At 43.3% G+C, this 22,657-nt stretch overlaps 1 protein-coding gene across 1 annotated transcript in view; it reads right to left on the minus strand.

Annotated features, from left to right (window-relative positions):
• The window catches only part of LOC139550306 (myomegalin-like), a 121,410-nt gene that overhangs the window by 86,631 nt on the left and 12,122 nt on the right, over positions 1 to 22,657 (minus strand). The window contains exons 2-4 of the mRNA XM_071361121.1: positions 21,687 to 21,739; positions 21,029 to 21,096; positions 16,285 to 16,395 (exon numbers count right to left, since the gene is read on the minus strand). Coding sequence (XP_071217222.1) covers positions 16,285 to 16,395; positions 21,029 to 21,096; positions 21,687 to 21,739 — 232 coding nt within the window. The remainder of the gene's footprint in view (positions 1 to 16,284; positions 16,396 to 21,028; positions 21,097 to 21,686; positions 21,740 to 22,657) is intronic.

The raw sequence follows: 22,657 nt of genomic DNA on the forward strand, positions 1-22,657 counted from the left end.
TTATTAGTAATGGTGAGAGGTTAGCATGTGTTGGGGGTATGACATTTGACCCTCTGTAACTTTCTAAATCATCATTAATCACGATTCAAGTGACTCCATAATAACACAATACATGATTTACCATTAATTTCTATTGGGCACAAAATAATCTGAAACACAACCAAAACTAACTGCTGCACAACTAAAAACTAAACTTTTGACTACTATATTTATAAGAATCTTTAAGTAACTTAGAGAATTTTTTTTTATACTTGTTAATCCGAATAAAAAATTCTCAGAGCAATTGTATTAGTATAAAATAATATAATTTCCCCCCAAGATGTATCATACAATATAGATCAGTATTTGAATTATATATCCTTTACAGTCATTATTGCTCATCTTTATCAAGGGTGTGAATTATTTTGACGCCACTTATGAACACAATTCTGAAGACATGCACCCACATATTTGCCACAGATCTATCCCTACACTGACATGCATGTGTAACCGATGTGAAATGGCTAGCTAGTTAGCGGGGTGCGCGCACATAGCGTTTCAATCGCTGACGTCACTCGCTCTGAGACCTTGAAGTAGTTGTTCCCCTTGCTCCCTTGCTCTCCACTTTTGTGGAGTGATGGGTAAAGATGCTTCGAGGGTGACTGTTGTCAAAGTGTGCAGAGGGTCCCTGGTTCGAGCCCAGGTAGAGGTGAGGAGAGGGACGGAAGCTATACTGTTACACATGCACAGATAACGGGATGAAAACAAGCAAGTCAAACCCATTGCAGAAGAACAAATGTGTTGAATAAATTATTGCACTCAATCTTGGACTATATATAGAAATCCTCTCCCTCCCACTCTGAGCAGGGAGTGTAAACTGAGACAACAGAAACGGTGCCAGGAAATCAACTGAATCAAGCAGATCAACAAAGAAACAATCCCAAGGCCAAATTAACTTAATTACTGTATCTGAGACACTGAGACACTGGGCATCTGCTTTTAACTTACATTTGGTTGAGTTGTTAACTATCATGAATTCAACGTGAAATCAACAAAACATGTCACCATGTCATTGGATTTAGGTAAAAAGTTGGGTCCAAAAAATACCTAACTCTCATATGTTGATTACTTTTTTCAAATCCAATCAGTTTCCCCACCTTTATTCAATGTCTTCACATAGATTGTTTTGTTGAAATGAGGTGGAAACAACATTGATTCAACCAGTTTTTGCCCAGTGGGAAGTGACAGCATTATCATATGGTCTTGCATGGACCGGGAGTGACACGACCATAGAGCTCCTATTAAATTAGTAATTCCTAATTCTATGGACATGTAGAAGAAAAAGTCTATACTAGCGACTAGTGACTTGCAGGAGCTGAGGCCCAGCAGGATGACTTAGTCAAGCGTGATGACTCAGTCATGATTTACAGTGCTTTGCGAAAGTATTCACCCTCCTTGACATTTTTCCTATTTTGTTGCCTTACAACCTGGAATTAAAATAGATTTTTGGGGGGTTTGTGTCAGTTGATTTACACAACATGCCTACCACTTTGAAGATGCAAAATATTTGTTATTGTGAAACAAACAAGAAATAAGACCACATTTTTTTAACTTGAGCGTGCATAACTATTCACCCCCCAAAGTCAATACATTGTAGAGCCACCTTTTGCAGCAATTACAGCTGCAAGTCTCTTGGAATATGTCTCTATAAGCTTGGCACATCTACTGGGATTTTTGCCCATTCTTCAAGGCAAAACTGCTCCAGGTCCTTCAAGTTGGATGGGTTCCACTGGTGTACAGCAATCTTCAAGTCATACCACTGATTCTCAATTGGATTGAGGTCTGGGCTTTGACTAGGCCATTCCAAGACATTTAAATGTTTCCCGTTAAACCACTCGAGTGTTGCTTTAGCAGTATGCTTAGGGTCATTGTCCTGCTGGAAGGTGAACCTCCGTCCCAGTTTCAAATCTCTGGAAGACAAACAGATTTCCCACAAGAATTTCCCTGTATTTAGTGCCATCCATCATTCCTTCAAATCTGACCAGTTTCCCAGTCCCTGCCGATGAAAAAGATCCCCACAGCATGATGCTGCCACCACCATGCTTCACTGTGGGGTGTTGGGTTTGTGCCAGACATAGTGTTTTCCTTGATGGCCAAAAAGCTCAATTTTAGTCAGAGTAGCTTCTTCCATATGTTGGGGGAGTCTCCCACATGCCTCCTGGCGAACACCAAACGTGTTTGAATATTTTTTTCTTTAAGCAATGGCTTTATTATGGCCACTCTTCTGTAAAGCCCAGCTCTATGGAGTGTACGACTTAAAGTGGTCCTGTGGACAGATACTCCAATTTCCTCTGTGGAGCTTTGCAGCTCCTTCAGGGTTATCTTTGGTCTCTTGTTGCTTCTCTGATTAATGCCCTCCTTGCCTGGTCCGTGATTTTTAGTGGGCGGCTCTTGGCAAGTTTGTTGTGGTGCCATATTCTTTCAATTTTTTAATAATGGATTTAATGGTGCTCCGTGGGATGTTCAACGTTTTGGATATTTTTTTATAACCAAATCCTGATCTGTACTTCTCCACATCTTTGTCCCTGACCTGTTAGGTCTGGAGAGCTCCTTGATCTTCATGGTGCCGCTTGCTTGGTGGTGCCCCTTGCTTAGTGGTGTTGCAGACTCTGGGGCCTTTCAGAACAGGTGTATATATACTGAGATCATGTGACAGATTATGTGACATTTAGATTGCACACAGGTGGACTTCATAGCAAAGGGGGTGAATACAAATGCACGCACCACTTTTCCGTATTTTTTTGTTGCTGCATTTTTTGAAACAAGTAATTTTATTCATTTCACTTCACCAATTTGGACTATTTTGTGTATGTCCATTACATGAAATCAACATAAAAATCCATTTAAATTACAGGTTGTAATGCAACAAAATAGGAAAAACGCCAAGGGGGTGAATACTTTTGCAAGGCACTGTATGAGATAGTTTGGATGGCTGACCATCTGTGGGCTATCGCAGGGGTCCATCACACCTGTGGTAATCTCTAGGAAGGGACGTTCCCTTCTCACAGAACGCTGGGAGCGTGGACACCGTTGAAGGTGTGAAGACATAATGAAATGTGAAATTGACTGAATGAATGTTACTGTGTGAATGAAATTGTCAAGCTTGGATTGTTTCAAATGTTCCTAAAGAGCTATAAATGTTGATATGTTTCATTGTGCTGGATTTATTGTTAATTTGTTTATCGGACGGCGGTCAGTTCAAAGTGGGAGCAACGCAGATGTACACTCCTATCATTGAGATGAGAGTTGTGATGATTAGATCCAAGAATGCGTGTGTTGCCTTTTGTTGTAATGTTTTGTGCCGTGCAAAGTGATGTTAATTAGATGATATGAGACACTGGGATTTGGCTGGGTTGACACTTTGCTCATGGAGTCAATGTAATTCTCCTGGCGTAGCGTTCTGTTACACTATAGTGTGTTTTTATACATAACCTATAGACTTTTAGATATTTTGTGTCTTATGGCAACCGCCATCGATAAAAGACAGTACTGTGCAGCCGTCTTCATCGACCTGGCCAAATCTTCCGCATTCTTATCGGCAGACTCAATACCCTCGGTTTCTCAAATGACTGCCTCGCCTGGTTCACCAACTACTTCTCAGATAGAGTTCATGTGTGTCAAATCGGAGAGCCTGTTGTCCGGACCTCTGGCAGTCTCTATGGGGGTGCCACAGGGTTCAATTCTGGGGCCGACTCTTTTCTCTGTATACATCAATGATGTCGCTCTTGTTGCTGATGATTCTCTGATCCACCCTCTACGCAGACGACACCATTCTGTATACTTCTGGCCCTTCTTTGGACACTGTGTTAACAAACCTCCAAACGAGCTTCAATGCCATGCAACACTCCTTCCGTGGCCTCCAACTGCAAGTAAAACTAAATGTATGCTCTTCAACCGATTGCTGCCCGCACCCGCCCAACCAGCATCACTACTCTGGACGGTTCTGAATTAGCGTAAGTGAACAACTACAAATACCTAGGTGTCTGGTTAGACTGTAAACTCTCCTTCCAGACACACATTAAGCATCTACAATCCAATTTTAAATCTAGAATTGGCTACCTATTTCGCAACAAAGCCTCCTTCACTCATGCTGCCAAACATACACTCGTAAAGCTGACCATCCTACCAATCCTTGACTTCAGCGATGTCATTTACAAAATAACCTTCAACACTCTACTCAGCAAATTGGATGTAGTCTATCACAGTGCCATCCGTTTTGTCACCAAAGCCCCATATACTACCCACCACTGCTCTCGTTGGCTGGCCCTCGCTACATATTCGGCGCCAAACCCACTGGCTTCAGGTCATCCAGGTCATCTATAAGTGAATGCTAGGTATAGCCCCACCTTATCTCAGCTCACTGGTCACCATAGCAACACCCACCCATAGCACACGCTCCAGCAGGTATATTTCACTGGTCATCCCCAAAGCCAACACCTCCTTTGGCCGCTTTTCCTTACAGTTCTCTGCTGCCAATGACTGGAACAAATTGCAAAAATCACTGAAGCTGGAGACGTATATCTCCCTCTCTAACTTTAAGCATCAGCTGTCAGAGCAGCTTACTGATAACTGTACCTGTACACAGCCCATCTGTAAATAGCACACCCAACTGCCTCATCCTCATATTGTTATTTTTTTGTTGTTGCTTTTTTTGCACCCTAGTATCTCTACTTGCACATCATCATCTGCACTTCTATCACTCCAGTATTAATGCTAAATTGTAAGTATTTCGCATCTTTATTGCATTACCTCCCTAATCTTACTACATTTGTACACACTGTACATAGACTTTTTATATTATGTTATTGACTGTACATTTGTTTATCCCATGTGTATCTCTGTGTTGTTGTTTTTGTCGCACTGCTTTGCTTTATCTTGGCCAGGTCGCAGTTATAAATGAGAACTTGTTCTCAACTGGCCTACCTGGTTAAATAAAGGTGAAATAAAACATTTATAAAAAATTGAAGACTTCTGGTATGTACTATTTGTCAATTGTATTCTTATTATGTAACTGTAATAAATCTGATTACGTTTAAATGGATATGAACTGTAGTCCTCATACTTCAGAATAATATTCCTTTAATTATTATTTTGTGAATGGTCTAATGGTAATTATAAACCGGGTGGTTCGAGCAGTGAATGTTGATTGGCTGACAGCCGTGGTATATCAGAACGTACACCACGGGTTTGACCATTCTTTTTTTTACTGCTCTAATTACATTAGTAACCCGTTTATAATAGCAATAATGCACCTTGGGGGTTTGTGGTATATGGCCAATATACCTTGGATAAGGGCTGAAGCCAGGCACTCCGCGTTGCATCGTGCTTAAGAACAGCCCTTAGCTGTGGTATATTGGCCATATTCCACACCCCCTCATGCATATTGCTTAATATTATAACATGATAAAACATGAAAGTGTCAGTTTGGTCAAACCTCTTTCTACTCAATTAGCTGTGGCATGCACGATAGAGGATAAGTCAGAGTACATTCAGGTCTTGTTTATTTGGATCAGGTCAGCCATCTTGTTATTTGGGTAAGGTCAGCCATCTTGTTAATTTGGATAAGGTCAGCCATCTTGTTTATTTGGATCATATCAGCCATCTTGTTTGCATGATTCTCATATGAGAGGTTTACTGATGATCAGGGAGGAGATTAAGGGCTGAAGAAGAATGTATTGGAAAAATGTAGACACACACACACACACACACACACACACACACACACACACACACACACACACACACACACACACACACACACACACACACACACACACACACACACACAGACGAAAGCAAGCGGTTTGGCGGATGCCAGGAGAACACCACCTGCCAGAATGCATAGAGCCAATCGTAAAGTTTGGTGGAGGAGGCATAATGGTGTGGGGCTGTTTTTCATGGTTTGGGCCCCTTAGTTCCAGTGAAGGGAAATCTTAACGCTACAGCAATACAATGACATTCTAGAGCCCTCAAACTCAACTCTGCACTTATTTAGACCAGGGACACCAGGTTTCCAGGTTTCTGCAATTAATTATTCTAAACGATTCTGTGCTTCCAAATTTGTGGCAACAGTTTGGGGAAGACCCTTTGCTGTTGCAGCATGACAATTCCCCCGTTCACAAAGCGAGGTCCATACAGAAATAGTTTTTTGAGATCAGTGTGGAAGAACTTGACTGGCATGCACAGAGCCCTGACCTCAACCCCATCAAACACCTTTGGGATAAATTGGAACGCCGACTGTGAGCCAGGCCTAATTGCCCAACATCAGTTGCCGACCTCACTAAGGCTCTTGTGGCTGAGTGGAAACAAATGCCCACAGCAATGTTCAGACATCTAGTGGAAAGCCTTCCCAGAAGAGTGGAGGCTGTTATAGCAGCAAAGGGGGGACCAACTCCATATTAATGCCCATGATTTTGGAATGAGATGGTCAATGAGCCGGTGTCCACATACTTTCGGTAATGTAGTGTATATATGATCTCACACACCCTCCCCTCACACCCCCTTTTAACATGCATCTCGGAGGTCAGATGAGGCAGCAGGCTACCATCTCGTTCCCCAGACTGCTGCCCTTTCCCTGGGATTAGGAGCTGTCTGTGTGCCAACCTGAGGGTGAGACCAGCCTAGGAGCTGTGTGTGTGTGTGTGTGTGTGTGTGTGGGTGGGTTCCAAAAGTCCTCACAAGGATAGTAAAAAAAGGAAGGAAAAAGGTCAACACCCAACCCTAACCCGCAAATATAGACAATGTGCTATAAACTACAGTCAAAGACTGCAGAACAATTTTTTGACAGGGGTTGGAGGATTGTTTTTTGTTGCCTGATTTTGATATGTTTCTGCTTATAATTTCCTCCATTTTGGAAGGCATTTTTTAGTAAACATGTCTATAATTAGATACATGTAGTTTCGGTTTTGTCATTATATGTTGCCCTAGAAGACAGCTTGCCTGTCGAAACGTTGGTAAATTAAATATTTTTGCATCTGAGCTCCTAGAGTGTGCGGCTCTCTTTTATTTTTAAGTTTTCTACTCCGCTAGCCAGCACCTCGCCTAAATAGGTGTGCGTTTCTTTTTCTTCTAGATTGCCCTAGAAGACTAAACATAATAATGTAATATAGATCAATAGAATAAATGCTTCAATCTAGTTGACATCGATAAAGTTTCCTCGGTCATCTTTCGGGGAGCAAAGACACGTAGGGACCGGGGAGAAATTACAATAACGTAAAAACAAAGGGAAATATTTTCAGTGCAAAATGTCCAAATTACATCAGTTTGACTGGATGTAAGGGAAAAGAAAGCTGTGAAAAAGACCCAATGTGTTTTTGATAAGATTTCAGGTCGGCTTTGATGCATATTTTATGTGGTTGAAACGCTATCTGCTTATTCGATGAAGACATCCCCCCCAATCAGACACCTCGACGTCCCCGAAATAACTTCATTGGACTCTATGTAAACTGGAAACCACATATCCTGAGGCTGCATTTATTGTAGATGGGGATTTTAACAAGGCTAATCTGAAAACAAGGCTTCCTAAATTTTATTAGCATATCGAATGCGCGACCCGGGCTGGGAAAATTCTGGATTATTGTTACTCTAACTTCCACGACGCATACAAAGCCATCCCTCGCCCTCCTTTTGGCAAATCTGACCACGACTCCATTTTGTTGCTCCCAGCCTATAGACAGAAACTAAAACAGGAAACACCCGTGCTCAGGTCTGTTCAACGCTGGTCTGACCAATCTGATTCCACGCTTCAAGATTGCTTCGATCACGTGGACTGGGATATGTTCCGGATGGTTTCAAACAACAACATTGATGCATACGCTGATTCGGTGAGTGAGTTTATTAGCAAGTGCATCGGTGACGTTGTACCAACAGCGACTATTAAAACCTTCCCCAACCAGAAACCGTGGATTGATGGCAGCATTCGCGCAAAACTGAAAGCGCAAACCACTGCTTTTAATCATGGCAAGGCGACCGGAAAAATGACCGAATACGAACAGTGTAGCTATTCCCTCCGCAAGGCAATCAAACAAGCTAAGCGTCAGTATAGAGACAAAGTAGAGTCGCAATTCAACAGCTCAGACATGAGAGGAATGTGGCAGGGTCTACAGTCAATCACGGACTACAAAAATAAAAGCAGCCCCGTCGCAGACCCCGATGTCTTGCTCCCAGACAGACTAAACAACTTCTTTGCTCGCTTTGAGGACAATACAGTGCCACCGACACGGCCCGCTACCAAAACCTGCGGACTCTCCTTCACCGCAGCCAACGTGAGTAAAACATTTAAACGTGTTAACCATCGCAAGGCTGCCGGCCCAGACGGCATCCCTAGCCGCGTCCTCAGAGCATGCGCAGACCAGCTGGGTGGTGTGTTTACGGACATATTCAATCAATCCTTATCCCAGTCTGCTGTTCCCACATGCTTCAAGAGGGCCAGCATTGCTCCTGTTCCCAAGAAAGCTAAGGTAACTGAGCTAAACGACTATCGCCCCGTAGCACTCACTTCCGTCATCATGACGTGCTTTGAGAGACTAGTCAAGGATCATATCACCTCCACCCTACCTGACACCCTAGACCCACTCCAATTTGCTTACCGCCCCAATAGGTCCACAGACGACGCAATCGCAATCACACTGCACACTGTGTGATTGCTAACCCATCTGGACAAGAGGAATACCTATGTAAGAATGCTGTTCATCGACTACAGCTCAGCATTTAACACCATAGTACCCTCCAAATTCGTCATTACACCATAGTACCCTCCAAACCCGCCCTGTGCAACTAGGTCCTGGACTTCCTGACGGGCCGCCCCCAGGTGGTGAGGGTAGGAAACAACATCTCCACCCCGCTGATCCTCAACACTGGGGCCCCACAAGGGTGCATTCTCAGCCCTCTCCTGTACTCCCTGTTCACCCATGACTGCGTGGCCATGCACGCATCCAACTCAATCATCAAGTTTGCAGACGGCACTACAGTGGTAGGCTTGATTACCAAAAACCTACAGGGAGGAGGTGAGGTCCCTCGGAGTGTGGTGTCAGGAAAACAACCTCACACTCAACGTCAACAAAAGAAAGAGATGATCGTGGACTTCAGGAAACAGCAGAGGGAGCACCCCCTTAATAACCACACCGACGGGACAGTAGCGGAGAAGGTGGAAAGTTTTAAGTTCCTCGGCGTACACATCACGGATGAACTGAAATGGTCCACCCACACAGACAGTGTGGTGAAGAAGGCGCAACAGTGCTACTTCAACCTCAGGAGGCTGAAGAAATTTGGCTTGTCACCAAAAACACTCAAACTTTTACAGATGCACAATCGAGAGCATCCTGTCGTGCTGTATTCCCGCCTGGTACGGAAACTGCTCCACCCACAACCGCAAGGCTCTCCAGAGGGTAGTGAGGTCTGCACAACGCATCACCGGGGGCAAACTACCTGCCCTCCAGGACACCTACACCACCCGATGTCACAGGAAGACCAAAAAGATCATCAAGGACAACAACCACCCGAGCCACTGCCTGTTCACCCCGCTATCCTCCAGAAGGCGAGGTCAGTACAGGTGTATCAAAGCTGGGACCGAGAGACTGAAAAACAGCTTCTATCTCAAGGCCATCAGACTGTTAAACAGTCATCACTAACATTGAGTGGCAGCTGCCAATATACTGACTCAAATCTCTAGCCACTTTAATTATTAAAAATGTGATGTAATAAATGTATCACTAGTCACTTTAAACAATGCCACTTTATATAATGTTTACATACCCTACATTACTCATTTCATATGTATATACTGTACTCTATACCATCTACTGCATCTTGCCTATGCCGTTCGGCCATTGCTCATCCATATATTTATATGTACATATTCTTATTCATTCCTTACACTTGTGTGTATAAGATAGTTGTTGTGAAATTGTTAGATGACTTCTTAGATATTACTGCATTGTCGGAACTAGAAGCACAAGTATTTCACTACACTCGCATTAACATCTGCTAACCATGTGTATGTGACCAATAAAATTTGATTTGATATCACCTCCACAAATGGTATCTAACTGAGCACTGCATTCTCTCAAGACGCTGGAATAAATAAATCATATTTCTACGCTCCTGGTCCCGAGTCAAAATGTAGCCAACATTTGGTGCATCATTTTACTGCAATAAATGCTTAATTCTGCAGGAGTTATTATTAAGGCTATGTGAGAGGTTATAGACCTACAGTCAGTGTCCAGATTTCAGTTTCCATTTAACACGTCAAAACAGTAGGCTACAGTTCCCTTGACGTGCCATAGTATGGGGTCAATTTCACGCCATATGTATTGAATTCAAAATAAAATAAAGTTAGAATGTAAACATTATATTTTCGAGGATGGGTGAAATAATGGATGTTGAAATCAAAAAACAAACAATTGCGGCACCGGAGTGCCAAGTCTAGGACCAAAAGGCTTCTCAACAGTTTTTATCCCCAAGCCATAAGACTCCTGAACAGGTAACCAAATGGTTACCCAGACTATTAGCATTGTGTTCCCCCCCCAACCCCTCTTTTTACGCTACTGCTACTCTCTGTTCATCATATATGCATAGTCACTTTTACCAAACCTACATGTACATACTACCTCAATCAGCCTGACTAACCGGTGTCTGTATATAGCCTTGCTACTCTTGTTTTCAAATGTCTTTTTACTGTTGTTTTATTTCTTTACTTACCTATTGTTCACCTAATACCTTTTTTGCACTATTGGTTAGAGCCTGTAAGTAAGCATTTCACTGTAAGTTCTACACCTGTTGTATTCGGCGCACGTGACAAATAAACTTTGATTTGATTTGGAATTGAAAGCGAAATGTATAGAATTGTAAACAAAAATAAGACATCAAAAGCAAAACCGAAAAACTTGTAAGTAAATCATTTTAAAGCGAGAGCAAAACTCCATGACAAATTATTTAAAAAAAGATTTGAAAACGAATGCAAAAATTGTTTTTGGTTAAACATTCGAGCAACCAATCAAATTGAATACTTTTTGCCTACGCTCTTGCCTGCATGTACTACCTTTTGGTTACGCTACTCGTATCTTTGCTCTCGATGTCTGTTTCTTTGCTTTCACTGCCAGTCTTTTCGATTGCGAGTTTTGGCCTGATTTTCCCGTGAAGGGCGGGGTTTAGAGGGAGGCGTAGACAATGAGTCTCCATTGGTCTGCTAGTTTTGGATTGACGGTTTGTCTTAACCCAATCAACCCAATCAATGTTAGACAGGATTTTTTTCTATTGCCTACTTAAGTAGACGGTCTGACTTCACCTCATTTTAGGGTTTTACAGTACTTCAAAACTGTCAGTCACGGGTCAATAATGTACGGATATTAGAAGCATGTCTATCTAATAAATGTAATAACAAACCATCTAACTACTATGGTAAACATATGAATTATAAACACCTCTGGTGATGTAGAGGTTAATCCAGGTCCTGCAGTGCCTAGCTCCACTCCCACTCCCCAGGTGTTCTCATTGTTGACTTCTGTAACCGTAAAAGCCTTGGTTTCATGCATGTTAACATTAGAAGCCTACTCCCTAAATTTGTTTTACTCACTGCTTTAGCACACTCTGCCAACCCGGATGTCTTAGCCGTGTCTGAATCCTGGCTTAGGAAAACCACCAAAAACCCTGAAATCTCCATCCCTAACTATAACATTTTCCGCCAAGATAGAACTGCCAAAGGGGGCAGTGTTGCAATCTACTGCAAAGATAGCCTGCAGAGTTCTGTCTTACTATCCAGGTCTGTACCCAAACAATTCGAGCTTCTACTTCTGAAAATGCACCTTTCCAGAAACAAGTCTCTCACTGTTGTCGCTTGCTATAGACCACCCTCTGCCCCCAGCTGTGTCCTCGACACCATATGTGAATTGATTGCCCCCCATCTATCTGCTGAGCTCGTGCGGTTAGGTGACCTAAACTGGAACATGCTTAACACCCCGGCCACCCTACAATCTAAGCTTGAAGCCCTCAATCTCACACAGATTATCAATGAACCTACCACGTACAACCCCAAATCCGTAAACAAGGGCACCCTCATAGATATCATCCTAACTAACTCGCCCTCCAAATACACCTCTGCTGTTTTCAATCAAGATCTCAGCGATCACTGCCACATTGCCTGCATCCGTAATGGGTCTGCGATCAAATGACCACCCCTCATCACTGTCAAACGCTCCCTAAAACACTTCTGCGAGCAGGCCTTTCTAATCGCCCTGGCCGGGGTATCCTGGAATGACATTGACCTCATCCCGTCAGTAGAGGATGCCTGGTTATTCTTTAAAAGTGCCATCCTCACCATCTTAAATAAGCATGCACCATTCAAAAAATGTAGAACTAGGAATAGATTTAGTCCTTGGTTCACTCCAAACCTGTCTGCCCTTGACCAGCACAAAAAGATCCTGGGGTGTTCTGCATCGAATAGCCCCCGTGATATGCAACTTTTCAGGGAAGTTAGGAACAAATATACACAGGCAATTAGGAAAGCTAAGGCTAGCTTTTTCAAACAGAAATTTGCATCCTGTAGTACAAACTCAAAAAAGTTCTGGGACACTGTAAAGTCCATGGAGAATAAGAGCACCTCCTCCCAGCTGCCCACTGCTCTGAGGCTAGGAAACACTGTTACCACCAATAAATCCACTATAATTGAGAATTTCAATAAGCATTTCTCTACAGCTGGCCATGCTTTCCACCTGGCTACCCCTACCCCGGGAAACTTCCCTGCACCCTCCACAGCAACCCGCCCAAGCCCCCACCATTTCTCCTTCACCCAAATCCAGATAGCTGATGTTCTGAAAGAGCTGCAAAATCTGGACCCCTACAAATCAGCCGGGCTAGACAATCTGGACACTCTTTCTAAAATTATCTGCCGAAATTGTTGCCACCCCCATTACTAGTCTGTTCAAGCTCTCTTTCGTATCGTCTGAGATTCCCAAAGATTGGAAAGTTGCCGCGGTCATCCCCCTCTTCAAACGGGGTGACACTCTAGACCCAAACTGCTACAGACCTATATCTATCCTACCCTGTTTTTCTCAGGTCTTCGAAAGCCAAGTTAACAAACAGATTACCGACCATTTCGAATCCCACCGTACCTTCTCCTCTATGCAATCTGGTTTCCGAGCTGGTCATGGGTGCACCTCAGCCACGCTCAAGGTCCTAAATGACATCATAACCGCCATCGATAAGAGACATTTTTGTGCAGCAGTATTCATCGACCTGGCCAAGGGTTTCGACCCTGTCAATCACCACATTCTTATTGGCAGACTCGACAGCCTTGGTTTCTCAAATGATTGCCTCGTCTGGTTCACCAACTAATTCTCAGACAAAGTTCAGTGTGTCAAATCGGAGGGCCTGTTGTCCTGACCTCTGGCAGTCTCTATGGGGGTGCCACAGGGTTCAATTCTCGGGCTGACTCTCTTCTCTGTATACATCAATAATGTCGCTCTGCTGCTGGTGATTCTCTGATCCACCTCTACGCAGACGACACCATTCTGTATACTTCTGGCCCCTCTTTGGACACTGTGTTAACTAACCTCCAGACGAGCAATGCCATACAACTCTCCTTCCGTGGCCTCCTACTGCTCTTCAATACAAGTAAAACTAAATGCATGCTTTTCAATCAATCACTGCCCGCACCTGCTCGCCCGTCCAGCATCACTACTCTGGACGGCTCTGACTTAGAATACGTGGACAACTACAAATACCTAGGTGTCTGGTTAGACTGTAAACTCTCCTTCCAGACTCACATTAAGCATCTCAAATCCAAAATGAAATCTAGAATCTGCTTCCTATATCGCAACAAAGCATCCTTCACTCATGCTGCCAAACATACACTCGTAAAACTGACCATCCTACCGATCCTCGACTTCGGCGATGTTATCTGTAAAATAGCCTCCAACACTCTACTCAACAAATAGGATGCAGTCTATCACAGTGCCATCCGTTTTGTCACCAAAGCCCCATACACCACCCACCACTGCAACCCGTACGCTCTCGTTGATTGGCCCTCGCTTCATACTCGTTGCCAAACCCACTGGCTACAGGTTATCTACAAGTCTCTGCTAGGTAAAGCCCCGCCTTATCTCAGCTCACTGGTCACCATAGCAGCACCCACTTGTAGCACGCGCTCCAGCAGGTATATCTCACTGGTCACCCCCAAAGCCAATTCCTCCTTTGGCTGGCTTTCCTCAGAGTTCTCTGCTGCCAATGACTGGAACGAACTGAAAAAAATCACTGAAGCTGGAGACTCATATCTCCCTCACTAGCTTTAAGCATCAGCTGTCAGAGCAGCTCAAAGATCACTGCACCTGTACATAGCCCATCTGTTAACAGCCCATCTATCTACCTCATACCCATACTGAATTTATTTATTTATCTTGCTCCTTTGTACCCCATTATCTCAACTTGCATATTCATCTTCTGCACATCTACCATTCCAGTGTTTAATTGCTATATTGTAATTACTTCGCCACCATGGCCTATTTATTGCCTTAACTACCTTTTCTTACCTCAAGTAAGTGTCCAAAGAAGGGCCAGAAGTATACAGAATGGTGTCGTCTGCGTAGAGGTGGATCAGAGATGCCATATGGCCTAATATAATGAAAGAAAAACCTCAATGTAGCCTGTAGATATAAATTGCACAATAATGATACATTTATGGATTTTTTTAAGGGATTGTTATGTCTTTTTGTTTTGTGCGTGTCTGTGCCTATGTCTCTTCACAGTACCACTGTTCCATAAGGTGTATTTTTATCTGTTTTTTTTAAACCTGATTCTACTGCTTGCATCAGTTACTTGATGTGGAATAGAGTTCCATGTAGTCATGGCTCTATGTAGTACTGTGTGCCTCCCATAGTCTGTTCTGGACTTGGGGACTGTGAAGAGACCTCTGGTGGCATGTCTAGTTTAAACAGACAGCTCGGTGCATTCAACATGTCAATTATTCTCAAAAATACCAGTAGTGATAAAGTAAATCTTTCCTCTACTTTGAGCCAGGAGAGATTGACATGCATTTTATTAATGTTATCTCTCTTTGTACATTTAAGGGCTAGCCGTGCTGTACAATCAATAGAGCAATGAATAGAGAGTAACCCAGTTGTCATACGAGCGCTACATTCTACCCATAGACACCAGACAGAACACACAACCACACCAGAGGAACCCCAGCAGAGTAGATAGTGTCTAAAATACCCATTTTATGGCTCCCTGTAGCAAAATCATGGCTAGAAGATATCATGCTTTTGTCAAATGAATGTTCTTTTTTTGTGCATTTTAGCTAACCTTGACCCTTTTCCAAACCTTAACCAAATACTCCTAACCTGCTACGTTAATTATCCTAACCTGCTGCATAAGTTCTCCTAACCTGCTATGAAAAGTTAAATCTGACGTTAATTTGACAAAATCTGTATCCCTTCTAGCCATGAACCTGTAGCAGGGACCACTGTAGGACAATGACATCAAAGAGAAAGAACGCGTACCTTCTCCTCAGAGGGACACACACAGAACATTGTATCAGCTCATCTCAGCCTCCCTTCACCTAGAGTTGGGCTCAATTCCATTTCAATTCCTCAGTCAGTTGAATTGATTCTTATACAATAACACTACTATTACTACTAGAAAGTACCCTCTGTAACCTGGCAGTTAGCATAGATGACAACAGACTAACCTGACTGCATGGCATGTGCTTAGTGAGTTGAACATCTACGGCTCTGTTCAATGCCTGAACTGACTGGAACACAGAAAGAATTGACCCCACCGCTGCTTTTAACATAACGGACAAAACCTTTCATCTTCCATTACTTCATCCACCTCTCCTTTCCCAACATTATGAGATGCAGAGACACACACACACACACACACACATTTAAGTCATTTAGCAGACGCTCTTATCCAGAGCGACTTACAAATTGGAAAGTTCATACATATTCATCCTGGTCCCCCCGTGGGGAATGAACCCACAACCCTGGCGTTGCAAGCGCCATGCTCTACCAACTGAGCCACACGGGACACACACACACACACACACACACACACACACACACACACACACACACACACACACACACACACACACACACACACACACACACACACACACACACACACACACACACACACACACACACACACACACACACACACACACACACACACACACACACACACACACACACACACACACACACACACACACAGCCACACACACACACACACACACACACAGCCACTCACCGTGCGGTAGACATGATCACTGGTGTCCTCGTACTTCTGCAGGATCCTCTCCTCCAGGAAGTAGATGCGGAGCTTGAGGCTGAAGTTCTCCTTCTTCAGGTCATTGAGGTGCTGCGACAGAGTACGGTAACCGTTAGACATGTCACTTTAAAACCAACGGCAACCCGCAGACATGTCCCTTATACGTCAGAAAATACGGTAACCATTTGACATAGTCATGTTATTGGGAAAATACGGTGACCGCTAAAAAATAATGTAGCCGTTTGACATGTCCGTGATATAGATCAGAAAGTCCGGTAACCTTTAGACATGCTATGTCCTCTTCCCGGTGGACATAATATATCGGTCCTCTGTGTCACAACGCAAAAACAACTAAAAGATCAAAACAATAAAAGTGACTTCCTAAGAGAATCTACACACACACTAAAACACCCACACACACACTAACACTAAAACACCCACACACACAGGAGTGTGTTGGGCCGTTTAGCGGTGCAGAGGGCTACTCTGCGGCCCGGGTGGTCAGAGCTGTGGCCATCCTGGCTCCATGGTGTGTTCTGGAGCCAAGGAGGCTGAACACAGGAGCTTATTTTACTGAAACAAACATGCCTGGAATCTCAGACAGCATGGAGAGGGGGGGGGGGGGGGGGGGAGAAGCTCCATTGGTAAGCACGCACTTGACATGTAAGTAGATCCAGTGGAGGCTGCTGAGGGGAGGACGACTAATAATAATGAATGGAAGAATGGAAACCATGTTTTTGATGTATTTGATACCATTCCACCGATTCCGCTCCAGCCATTACCACGAGCCCCATTAAATTACCACGAGCCCCATTAAATTACCACGAGCCCCATTAAGTTGCCACCGGGGGGGGGGGGGGGGGGCATAATATGACATTTGAAATGTTTTTATTCTTTTGGAACTTCTGTGAGTGCAATGTTGACTTTTTATTGTTTATTTCACTTTTCTTTATTATCTACTTCACTTGATTTGGCAATGTTAACATATGTTTCCCATGACAATAAAGCCCTTGCATTGAATTGAAAGAGGTAAATAGAAAGAGGTGCTAGGGTTGGGGAGGTCTGAATGGTCGTACATATCCTCTCTCTGTCCCCTCTCTTTACTCTGTGTTAAAAGCACATGTGAACGACCAGCTGAAACTCTGAACTCTGACAACATACAGTAGGTCCTTATTCTGTAATGTGTCAGCCAACACAAACATAATACAGTACCTTCCTGTTTGTCGGTGCACAGGTACTTTGTATATAAGGGCTGCATCCTAAATTAAAATCTATTCAAATGTGCCTTTTGCTCAGATCTGCAATTGAGATCAACGTACAGTATGATACGCAATGGTCTGAGTTACCTACAGATTTCCATTCGATGAATGGGCGTAATGAATCATCTGAGAGTTAGAGACAGAGACTGTAATAGGAGACATGGCTCTGTGCCAGTGGGGCTATTTATAGGGAGCCAATCTCACAGTGACTGTCCCTCCGAAGCAGAAAATGGGGGTAGAGAGGGGAGAGAACAGGTATGTTATAGGGATGTACTGTGTATGCCCTGAAAACCACCCCTAAGTGGTTAACCGCGGCAGGTAGCCTAGCGCTTAGAGTGCTAAGCCAATAACTGAAAGGCTGCTGGTTCGAATACCCAAGGTAAAAAATCTCTTGATGTGTCCTTGAGCAAGACACTTAATCCTAATTTGCTCCAGGGGTGCCGTACTACTACGGCTGACCCTGTAAAACAAGGGCGTCAAACTCATTCAATGGAGGGCCTAGTGTCTGCAGGTTCTTGGTTTTTCCTTTCAATTAAGGTTCTTGGTCACCTCACTGACTAAGGCCCTTCTCCCCCGATTGCTCAGTTTGGCCGTGCTGCCAGCTCTAGGAAGAGTCTTGGTGTACGGACAATTCCATCGATCTCATGGCTTGGTTTTTGCTCTGACAACTGTGGGATCTTATATAGACAGGTGTATGCCTTTCCACATCATGTCCAATCAATTGAATTCAACACAGGTGGACTCCAACTGAGTTGTAGAAACATCTCAAGGATAACCAATGGAAACAGAATGCAGAGTCTTATAGAAAAGGGTCTGAAAACTTATGTACATGTTTTTATTTTTAATAAATTGGTAAAAAGTTCTGAAAACCTGTTTTCGCTTTGTCATTATAGGGTATTGTGTGTAGATTGAGTAGAGAAAAAATGTATTAACAAAATGTGTAAAAAGTTAAGGGATCTGAATACTTTCCGAATGCACTGTACATCTGTTCTGTGTGGACATACACCTGTAATAACATTACGAACCTTGTCACATACTAACAACGTCTCAATATAATGCAATTGAGTTTGTGTGTGTGTGTGGGGGGGGGGGGGGGGGGGTCAATGACATTGCACGTATTTGGGGGTATGCCTATACAGATTGGCTAGTTGGATGTTTTAAGGATTTTTTTTTGTTGCTACAGACTGACTCCCAGACAAACTGACTGGGCAGCTATGACATCATCATTAGTGGACCTCGTCCCTCCGCAGATTCAGTGACTGTGTCCATTAATATCTAGAGTTACAAAACACTTCCTAAATAATTCACCACAGAGACACGGGCCAGGCACCAAGCTTATTTAACCGCTACGTAGCACCAGGATGACATCATCACGGCTGCGCGTTTAAAAACAACAACACACGTGGCGGGTGGCACAACAGCCACCAGGGCATGCCCTCACCCTCACACACTTCCTCTCACACTTCCTCTGATAAGACAAGGTGTGTGTGTGTGTGTGTGTGTGTGTGTGTGTGTGTGTGTGTGTGTGTGTGTGTGTGTGTGTGTGTGTGTGTGTGTGTGTGTGTGTGTGTGTGTGTGTGTGTGTGTGTGTGTGTGTGTGTGTGTGTGTGTGTGTGTGCGCAAGCATACTTACGTGTACTCTGCGTGCTTGTGTATGTACTGTATGTATGTGTGGAGGTGTAACTTCTTGGAGAAGCTAGCGCCGGGCGCCAATGAAAGAGAGGGTTGCTTTGGGTCGCGTCCCTCTTTCAGAGTGGAACCTCTGCTTTGGTGAGAAGCTGGCTACACATCCCATTTTACCAGAGCAGCAAACACACCGAAACAGAAAGGAGGAACATCTACATTTAATAAGCTTAATGGCTTGTGAATGACTCCCATTAGTAAGCTATTCTGATCTGGAATGTGTTTGAACCGTGGAAAGTTTATAAAGTGTTCTTGAGGGTGCTGAGAATGATTAGAGAATGAGAGAGTTGGAGAGGAAGAGAGGAGGAGGAGAGGAGGAGAGGAGGAGAGGAGGAGATGAGGAGAGGAGGAGAGGAGAGGAAGAGAGGAGGAGAGGAGGATTGATGTGTGAATAAAGTGAGTGACAGTGGTGGGGTTTGGAATAGGAGGTGAAGCTAAAGAGATGGAGAATGGAAAGAAAGAAAGAAGTATGTCATATCACATGGTGTGGGGTCAAACAAAAAGGTTTATTTTTGAAATATACATTATATATGTATATGTGTGTGTGTGTTTGGCATGAATTCAGGGCCCAGAAATCGTCCACTTTGTGACTTTGAGAGAGATTATTTCCCTGGAACAGGTGCTTTAGACAGGAATCTACAAAACCAAGACTTTCCAATATTCCACATGCCACATCCACATGATCTGAATGGCCAACCTGATCACTAGGATTCAGAGTTTTCTCTGGTCACTAGGGCTAAGAGTTGTTCCTGGTCACTAGGGCTCAGAGTTGTTCCTGGTCACATGGTTAGGCAGTGCGCAGGGTCTTCTTAGTTATAGGTCAGGGGAATTCAACTCTTACCCTACGAGATCTGTTCTACCTGATAATTAATTACACCCACCTGGTGTCTCAGGTCTAAATCGGTCCCCGATTAGAGGGGAACAATGAAAACAAGCAGTGAAACTGTCTTCCAGGTCTAGTTGATTTAGAGGTTTATAGGTTTTATCCAGATTTCTGTTGTACAGAATGTTATTTTAGTAGACTGAATTATAATTTACTGTAACATCCAGACTGAATAATTTACTGTAACATCCAGACTGAATAATTTACTGTAACATCCAGACTGAATCATTTACTGTAACATCCAGACTGAATCATTTACTGTAACATCCAGACTGAATAATTTACTGTAACATCCAGACTGAATCATTTACTGTAACATCCAGACTGAATAATTTACTGTAACATCCAGACTGAATAATTTACTGTAACATCCAGACTGAATCATTTACTGTAACATCCAGACTGAATCCTTTACTGTAACATCCAGACTGAATAATTTACTGTAACACCCAGACTGAATCATTTACTGTAACATCCAGACTGAATAATTTGCTGTAACATCCAGACTGAATCATTTACTGTAACATCCAGACTGAATCATTTACTGTAACATCCAGACTGAATCATTTGCTGTAACATCCAGACTGAATCATTTACTGTAACATCCAGACTGAATCATTTACTGTAACATCCAGACTGAATCATTTACTGTAACATCCAGACTGAATCATTTACTGTAACATCCAGACTGAATCATTTACTGTAACATCCAGACTGAATCATTTACTGTAACATCCAGACTGAATCATTTACTGTAACATCCAGACTGAATCATCCCTCACAGACTGGTCTTCAGTCTGCTTCATTACAGTACATTATGGACCCACAAGATGGAGACAATGAGTTAATATAATGAGGCTACAAAGTTTGGATCATTAAATCAGAGAGGAGAGCTCACCTGTTCAAACTCTCTCAGGGTGTGAGGTTGGAGAGAAGGTGAGTTGTCAGTTTCATCACTACATCCATCTGAAGGGAGAGAACATACGAATCTTTTAAACATTTTTTATTTCATGGTAATTACGGTAATAATTACATAGAGACGTAAAGTGTTATTACAGTGCAGTGTGATGGCCCCGAATGAATTCTGAACCGTCTCAGTATGTCAATTCAATTAAAATAAATTACATTCATGGGCTTTATTGCATGGGAAACATATGTTAACATTGCCAAAGCAAGTGAAGTAGATAATAAACAAAAGTGAAATTTACAATAAAAATTAAGAGTAAACATTACACTAACAGAAGTTCCAAAAGAATAAAGACATTTGAAATGTCATATTATGTTTCCTCCCAACACTGCCCTGCCCTTTTATATTCCATTATATATTCCATGAAGTAGCAGGGTGAGCAATTTGGTGAGCAATTTGGTGACGTTGGTGCGAGTGAGGAAGTTTCAAACCCTCAGATATAAAGCTCCATGTGCTTTGTTTTGTTATATGAAGTGTGCATCACTTACTCACTACTTTACCCTGCAATGGGGTCAAACTTTTTGGACAATCAGAAACCAGGAAGTCTAAGCTTTTGGACTATCAGGAAGTCCAAATAAAATGGCCTTACCTGTCATGTGACCTGTGCTCCTGGCTGAGGACTCCTCTTTCACAGCACTGTCCCTAAAACCCAAAGAGGGACACGGTGAGTATGTACACACACACACACACACACACACACACACACACACACACACACACACACACACACACACACACACACACACACACACACACACACACACACACACACACACACACACACACACACACAACACACACAACACACAGAGAAAGATATTTGAGTCTCTCTGTGGTCAATATTGCCTTACAGATATAGTGGGACCATTTTGGGCATCACACTGTACCTGATGCATTCTCAAACGGAACATAGGAATAGCCACAGGCACAAAAGGCCCCTGTTTATTTTAGCAGTACCCCATTTACACCTCTATGGGAGAGGGGGAGATATTCAAGGTGAGGAAGGGTAAAGGAAGATAGAGGTCAGGGTGGCAGCCACATGGTAGAGAACATAGACATTATGCCATGGAGTGGAGAGAAGTTTAGCAATTTTATAACACATTTCATGCAATTCTACCAATTTTGCAAAGACTTATGCCATGTTAATGATATCTGAGTTTAATCCTGGGATTTCACAACTCACTGCTACATCCAGCTACTCCCCCAAAACTAACATCACACAGCTGCTGCTTTTCAGTGTTACCCCCCCTCCTCCCTTTATTTAACCTGTATTTAACTAGGCAAGTCAGTTAAGAACAAATTCTTATTTACAATGACTGCCTACCCCGGCCAAACCCAGACGACGCTGGGCCAATTGTGCGCCTCCCTATGGCACTCCCAATCACAGCCAGTTGTGAAACAGCCTGGAATCGAACCAGGGTCTGTAGTGACACCTCTAGCACTGAGATGCAGTGCCTTAGACCGCTTCACCACTCGGGAGCAGATAATTATAACATTGCACAAAAAAAAAGTTTGACAGGCCCATCTGCCATTGGCCCAGCCCATTGGACCAGCCCATGT

This window comes from Salvelinus alpinus, chromosome 23 (assembly GCF_045679555.1).
Source record: "Salvelinus alpinus chromosome 23, SLU_Salpinus.1, whole genome shotgun sequence".
NCBI classification, from domain to species: Eukaryota; Metazoa; Chordata; class Actinopteri; order Salmoniformes; family Salmonidae; genus Salvelinus; species Salvelinus alpinus.